This window comes from Lactuca saligna, chromosome 2 (assembly GCF_052625555.1).
Source record: "Lactuca saligna cultivar CGN05327 chromosome 2, ASM5262555v1, whole genome shotgun sequence".
NCBI classification, from domain to species: Eukaryota; Viridiplantae; Streptophyta; class Magnoliopsida; order Asterales; family Asteraceae; genus Lactuca; species Lactuca saligna.
The window spans coordinates 53,302,442-53,310,155 of record NC_136418.1 but is presented as its reverse complement, the minus strand read 5'-3'; the positions used below and the strand labels follow the sequence as shown (position 1 = coordinate 53,310,155).

The following is a 7,714-nucleotide window of genomic DNA, read 5'->3' as shown; positions in this document are numbered from 1 at the left end:
CTAAAGTAGTCCTTAGGTACATTAGACTGATATAAAGTATAGTACAAATCAGTTGCAATGAATGAGAGCGATCACGCAACAAAATTCCAATGATAATCAATTATACAAGAAAATTAAGCAGAAATGAATCTTGCGAAGTTGGTTGGTTAATTGCGGACAGAAGTTGTAGGTTAAAGTGATAAGTGAGAGAATTATTTAAGAGTGTTGTTTATTTTAGCATAAAGTATTTACAAATAATTAAATTCATAAAAAGTTTGGAGTTTTACACAACAATAGTTCTACTTGTCTCTTTAAGTAGTTGAACACCAACACACACTCAAATAACTAATTAATATCTTGTGTAGAATTATTTAAACTGACATCATTAGCTTTTCGATTAAGGTTTTACTTCTTGTTTAACTTTTTCTTCATCTAACCTATGGCAAGAAATGAAACTCATTTCTCGAATAGATGACATGTTGGTTAACCACATAGGCAGCTCTTGTATTCCGAATTTATGTATTTGTAACCGAGTCAGTGACGTGAGGTGTTGTATTTCTTCTGGCATTGACTCCCAATGATCCCAACCTCTCAAAACCAATGAGTGAAGGTGGTTTCTTAACTTCTGGATGCCTTGGAGACTCGGGAAAGAATTGAGCTCCTTCGAGAACGGACCAAGTTCCAACTCATTTAAGAAGGCAAAACAGTCAAACATTTTGTGAGGCAAGGAAGTCAGTTTGAGGCAATATGTAATATCCAAATTCTTCAAAGAATGACACTGTTTGGGCAAATTGGTTATTTGTGAAAGGCTAGGACAATTATTGATATATAAAGAAACGAGAGATGTGAGGCCTTGTATGCTCTTAATGGACACCAGACCTGTGCAGAAACTTATACTTAAGGAAACAAGAGGATGGGGATGGCACTCATCTAAGAGAATAATGTTTGGGCAATAAGTAATCTCCAACCTCTCAAGGACAGGCGATATCATTTTTGAGCTGTTGGGTGCTCCATCTATCCACTTTTCCAGTCTTTTCAAAAAAGATAGTTGGAGCGATCTCAACGATAGAGACAAAGGCTCCGTTGATCTGGTAACATCGGAACTCCTTAAGCATGTCAAGCTTTCCATATTGCTTATTACAAGATCTTGAAGAAGTGGTAGGTGCTCAAGCATTGGAAAAGATAGACAACCAGTACAGTAATATAATCCAACTGACACGAGCTTGTCAAGGGGGGTCTCTTTCCCATCAATATTGACTGCCATCTTCATTACCCATTCCGGAAAATTATCACCAGAAAATTTGTTGATTGTCAATATCTTCACATCTCCAGGGGGTTGCAAGCCTTCCAATACTTCCTTGTGGTTTCCATAACATGTATTCCACTCGAATTCAATCTCATTTAAATTTTTTTTTCGAGATAAATCTGCCATGACTGCATCCTCTTTGCTCCTAACATTTTCTAGATTGGAAATACAGAGCTTTCCACCTAGGTGTTTTAAACGGCCTAGCTCTTTAATACCGTGTCCCTTATTTCTAAGCACGCTGAAGGAATTAGGCATTAATGTTCGAAGAGAAGTCAATTGTCCCACGATATTGTTGGGAATGCTTTCTACAGATTTACAAAATCTTAGGTTGATCAAATTTCTCATGGATTCTGGAAACTTGTTGAGACTATAGCAACTTTGCAACTTCAGAGTTTGCAAGTGGTATAATTTACCAATAGATTCAGGAAGAACATGGATCCTCGTATATGAAAAATCAAGATACCTGAGATGCACCAGCCCTCCAATTGAATCATCTATCTTTTTTATTCCAGATCTTTTGAGTATTAGGATACGCATGCTCTGGAATCGTTGAAATGAAACATTCTTTTCAACCTCCCTGAAGAAGAAGAATGTACGCAAAGTTCTAGCCATCATTCTCCTTTCAATGAGAAAGAAAACGTTGGTATTTTCTTGGCAAAAGTTATAATTCATCACACCCACCAAACATTTGCTTTCAAGGTTGGAAAGTGATAATGAAAAATCATGAACCAGATCATGCATACTACAATGAGTGATGTGACCATACTCATCCCTTCTAACATCTTGGAACAACGAATTGCTGACCAAAATTTGAAAAATATCATTCCCCACATCCTCCAGCTCCTTGTTTCTTTCCTCATCTGCTTGAATCAACCCTAAAGCCATCCAAAGTTGGACCAGTTTTTTCCTTTTCATGACCTTATCTTTCTTAAAGATTGAACAAGATGCAAAACATTGTTTGGCTATAGAACGTCTAGGCAGATTATCTAAGCTAAGTTCCAAACTCTTTTGAACTCTCTCCGTTTCATCTTCTAGATCCCAAACTTTGTTGTTTCTGATGGCCAACCACTTCTCCGGGTCACTGTAATTTTGCAACACCCCTCCTATTACCTTTACCAGCAAAGGCAAACCACGACACTTTTTCACAATATCATGTCCAATCTTCTCCAATTCGGGTTGTGGTGATTGACCTGCTAGAAATGCCCTTTCTTTAAAGATGTACCAACAATGATCATTAGAAAGACCTTTTAAAGGACATGAATCCATTGTCATAGCCTTTGTTCCTATGTCAAGTTTTCGGGTAGTGACAATAACGCCACTTCCAATTTGTGACTTTATCATCATCATATGCCTCTTAAATTCTTCCCAGTGTGATCTCCCTTCATCCCAAACGTCATCCAGAACTAACAAATATCTTTTTGAACTCAACTTCTCTTCAAGAGAGATAATTATATTGGCCATTTCAACAGACTTAGGTTTCTCTCCAGCAACAGATTCATAGATCTTTGCCAGAAGTGTCTTGATGTCAACCTTAACCGACACACACAACCAAGCTTTCACATCAAAACGTTGCTGGATTTTTGGATTATTATATACGGACTTAGCCAGAGTGGTCTTCCCCATCCCGCTCATCCCCACAATGGGAACAATCGTAAGCTTTTCTTCTTTTCTTGTCTCGGTTAAAAGGTGTATGATGCGCTCTTCTTCATCCTCCCTCCCAACAATTTTGAATTCGTCTAAATTTGGGACAGTCTCGGGATATGGACGATATTGAACAACAGGGCCAGGCTGTTCATTTTGTAGTCCCAACTCGTTTGCTTGTTTATTGATTTGAGACAACTTTTCGTTAATGTTTTTGATTTTATGACCCAGTTCTCTACGAAATGAAAGCTTTTTCAAGCTTGGAAGAGAGGGTACCTTTATTCTTACCTGATCTCGATTCTTTACCTCACGCCTCAACATTTCGTAGTGAACCTCATCCATCACATCATCAGCTTCACCAACATCTTTTAGCTGTTTCAGCCACTCCATCACCCCATGTTTTTGACCTTTTTCATTCTCTGCATCCTGTAACTTGGCACGGATCATTTTCAAGGTCCCTTCAAGTGTGTGCAACTTCTCTTTGTAACCCCAAACAATGCCGATTTCGTTGGCAGCTATGGATGCCACCTTTTTCAGAATCGCATCGGCAACAACAGTAACTAAAGCATCGGCCATTTTCACTGGTGTGTATGAGAGAGAGAGAGAGAGAGAGAGAGAGAGAGAGAGAGGGTGAAATGTGCGAAAACCAAACCAAGAGAGAGAGATGATAGACGGTGAAATATGCGAAAACCAAACCACAAGTCACAACTCACAACCCAATAAATAAAGATATATGGAGAATAGACCCAAAATAATTAAAGAAAAAGAAAAAGTGAAAAAAGAAATTTATTTATTTATATACATATTAATTTCTTGATCGTTATGCACAGTAAGTTAATTCTATTGGACCACCATCCATTTTTTTTATTTTTTTTTTTCTTTTTCTATATGGTTGTGTAAGCCAATAAAAATGGACTTGATTTGTTGTTTCCTTTGCAACTCAGCTCCCATTATGCGTCGCTTAGACCTTTGTTTGCATGGAAGTTGGGATTGTGCTCTGCTTCTCTCCAAAGTCAATATCAGTCAGACATGAAGCTTCGGTTTAGTTTCATTCAATATGCTCTATATTAATTTCATACTCTCTGAATCATCGGTTCCGCTTTTTCTTTACCGGCTTGACTTCTGAAGTTCTTCATGCCCAATTTCACCTCTTGGATAGGAAGTTGGCTATAAAAGCTAGATGTATTTGTTTTGATCGTATTGTTCGCAATCTTTCTGCTCCACTTCAGTCGATAAGGAGATCTATAAGAACGAAAAAGGTCAGCATAAGTTTCCCTTTGTATTTTCATGCACAAACAGTTGAAACTTTTCAAGAATTTGATTCGAGTAATGACTGAATCATGAAAGGAAATCTATAAAAATAGTTTCATGAGTTATTGTTTCTTGACTTCTCGGTGTTTTGATATGTAATTATATATGATTGTTTCTTGAATTCTGGGTGTTTTTTCAAGATAAGAGCATAGAAACTAAAAAAGAGTGGTGGGTTCTAAAAAAAATTTACAACTGGAATAAACCGAAGGAATCAGCATCTAAACAAACCCAAACACACATAGGACTACATTTTTCTAACCTCTTGCATTCTCATTGATTACAATAGCATACAATATATAGAGGATGTTGGAATCAAACAGGGACAAAATAGGAAATGAACAAAACAATGACAGGAAAGTCAATAGGCTGCACACAAAACAGGGGCAAAATCTGCACTTTATTCACATAACAGGAAAAGAACAAAAAGGAGATGAAGCTAAACGTACATATTGCAATCCTCTTTAAACAACTAAAGCAAAGCTAAAAACTAGGAAAGTGACTCTACCTACCTGCACAAAAGCAGGAACCACATGGCTACATGGGTTGGACTTATTCAATTAGCTACACTTGGTAAAAGGATAAATAAAACCTGCATAATGACAAACAAAGGCGAAGAATTATTTTGACATTTTCCCCCTTAATTCAGAGCTTCCAATCTTCTTCACTCCAATCAAATTTCTCATCTCTTGGTGTTTCACTCTTGCCAATGGTTTTGTGAGCAGGTCTGCTTTCTGCTCCTTTCCACATACGTGAGTCACTGCTATTTCACCATTCTCCACACATTCTCTGATAAAGTGGAATCTTATGTCGATTTTTTTACTCCTGCCATGGAAGATAGGGTTTTTCATGAGGTCAAGGGCTGACCTATTATCAACATACATGGTCACAGGTGTTATAGCTTGACCTGTTATATCAGTGAGAAGTCGTCTCAGCCATATCCCTTGACAAGCCGCCATTGTAGCTGCCATAAACTCTGCTTCACAGGAAGACAGAGCTACACATCTTTGTTTCTGAGATGCCCATGACACTAAATTTCCATTTACATAAGACGCCATACCACCTGTGCTTTTCTTGTCATTTTCATCTTTTGCTAAATCACTGTCTGTGTACCTAATGATTTTGACTTCTCTTTCTCCTTTTGTGTATTCTAAACCATAGTCTAAGGTTCCTTTTACATACCTTAGTATGGTTTTTACGGCTTGAAGATGCTTTATTGTTGGTTTTTCCATGAACCGGCTGACCACTCCAACTGCAAATGTGATGTCAGGACGGGTATGTGTCAAGTATCTTAGTCCTCCAACTAACTGACTAAGCTCCTGTATTCTGTGGGATTTACCAATTCTCCTTCTTCATCTTTTCTTAGCTTCAATTTGTGTTCCACCGGGCTTTTGGTGGGATTGCAGTCTAGCATTCGAGTCTTGGCAAGGATACTTTTTGCATATGCTTCCTGCTTCAGTGTGATGCCTGTATTTTGTTGATTTACCTTAACACCCAGGTAGTAAGTCAAGAGACCCAGATCGCTCATCTCGAATTTGACACTCATATCTTTCTTGAAGTTCTGAATACTTCGATCACAGCTACTTGTTACCAACAAGTCGTCCACATACACTCCCACAATTAGAATGACACCATCCTCCTTCGTGTATACAGAGTATTCCAGTGCACATCTTATGAAACCCAAACTTTTCAAATACTAATCCAGACATGCATTCTAAGCCCTCGGTGCTTGCTTTAGCCCATAGAGCGCCGTTGATAACTTGTAGACCTTCTCGATTTCACCCTCCTTCTTGTAACCCTCGGGTTGTAAAACATATACTTCTTCCTCCAAGTTCCCGTTTAGGAACGCAGACTTTACATCAAGATGGTGCACTCACCATCCATTGGTACCTGCCAGAGCCAGGATTACGCGTACCGTTTCGATTCTTACCACTGGAGCGAAAACTTCATCGTAGTCAACTCCGTGTTTTTGAACGTATCCCTTTGCCACAATCCTTGCCTTATACTTCAGAATCTTTCCACTTGGGTCTCGTTTCAGCTTGTATACCCACTTCAATCCTATGACTTTTCGATTCTTTGGAAGATCAACTAGACTCCAAGTGTTGTTCTTCTCAATTGACGCCACTTCTTCGTCCATTGCCTTTATCCATTCGTTTTTCTTATACGCTTCTGTATATGATGTAGGTTCTTCATTGTTGCGTATCATCATGAGTTCTTCAGTGGGTATCTGAATTTTTTCTATGTTCTCGTACAGGTCTCTAAGTAGCCGGTAATGTTTTGGGGCACCACCGCCCGTAGAGCTCGAAGTAGTGCTTGGGGACATGGTCGGAATTGGGGAATTTGGAGTGATGGGTGAATTGGGCGTACCGGGTGTGTTTATTGGCATCCCTTGTGGGCTTAACTGAGAATCAACTAAAGGATTAATGCGCTGGGAACCTTCCGCCCAATTACTATCACTTTTTGATGACCCATGTTCATGTTGTGGCGTACTAGGTTCCCATTCAACTTCATCATTATAAAATTCATCTAGGTCGAAACCTTCGACAGCGAAACTCATACCCAGTATCACTTTGATCTTCGTACTCTTCTCCCACTCCCAACCTTGTCTTTCATCAAAAACAATGTCTCGGCTCACGTACATTGAAAAAGGAACAAAGGCTTATAGGTCCAGCAACCTATAAGCCTTTGTTCCTTTTTCAATGCCTAGATGAACCAGTCGCATACTCCTCTCATCTAATTTCTTTAGATTAGCTTTTGCCATTCTCATATATGTGATACACCCAAACACTTTAAGGTGTTTAATGTGTTGCCTTCTACCAGTCCACATCTCGTACGGAGTTGTGTCTTTCAAGGCTTTCGCATGTGCCCTGTTTAGAACATAAACCGAGTGAGATACAACTTCGCCCCACAGAACGTCTGGCATTCTCATGGTCTTCAAGTTACATCTAACCATCTCCAACACCATTCGGTTTCGTCTCTCCACCACACCATTTTGTTGTGGGGAGTATGGTGATGTTTAGTGCCTCTCCAATCCTGTTTCGCTACAATATGAGTTGAATTGGTTTGACATAAATTCACTCCCACGATCCGTTCTAAAAATTTTCACTTTCTCCCTTGTTTCAGTTTCTACCTTCCCCCTGAAGTTCTTAAAGATTTGGAGAGCTTCATCTTTCGTTTTCATCAAATATACCCACATTACCCTGTTATAGTCATCAACAAGTAGCATGAAATACCTGTTCCCTGAGGGTGTAGGAGGTGAGACCGGGCCACACAAATCCCCATGAACAAGTTCCAGCTTCTTCTTTGCTCTATAATTCATATATGCGGGGAAAGGATTTCTTGTCTGCTTTCCCACTAAACACCCCTCACAAGGCTGTAAAGGAATGTTTATCCTGGGTAACCCTTCAATCAACTTTTTGTATGACATGTGTTTCATTGAATTGAAGTTTATGTGACCTAATCTTGCATGCCACAACCACG

At 39.1% G+C, this 7,714-nt stretch overlaps 1 protein-coding gene across 1 annotated transcript; it reads right to left on the bottom strand.

Moving 5' to 3' along the window:
* Positions 1–226: 226 nt before the first annotated feature.
* LOC145028880 (putative disease resistance protein RGA4) lies at positions 227–3,557 on the bottom strand. Its single transcript, XM_078977592.1, has one exon. It carries the CDS (start codon positions 3,500–3,502, stop codon positions 377–379), a length of 3,126 nt encoding a protein of 1,041 aa, XP_078833718.1. The 5' UTR covers positions 3,503–3,557; the 3' UTR covers positions 227–376.
* Between the last annotated feature and the right edge of the window lie 4,157 nt (positions 3,558–7,714).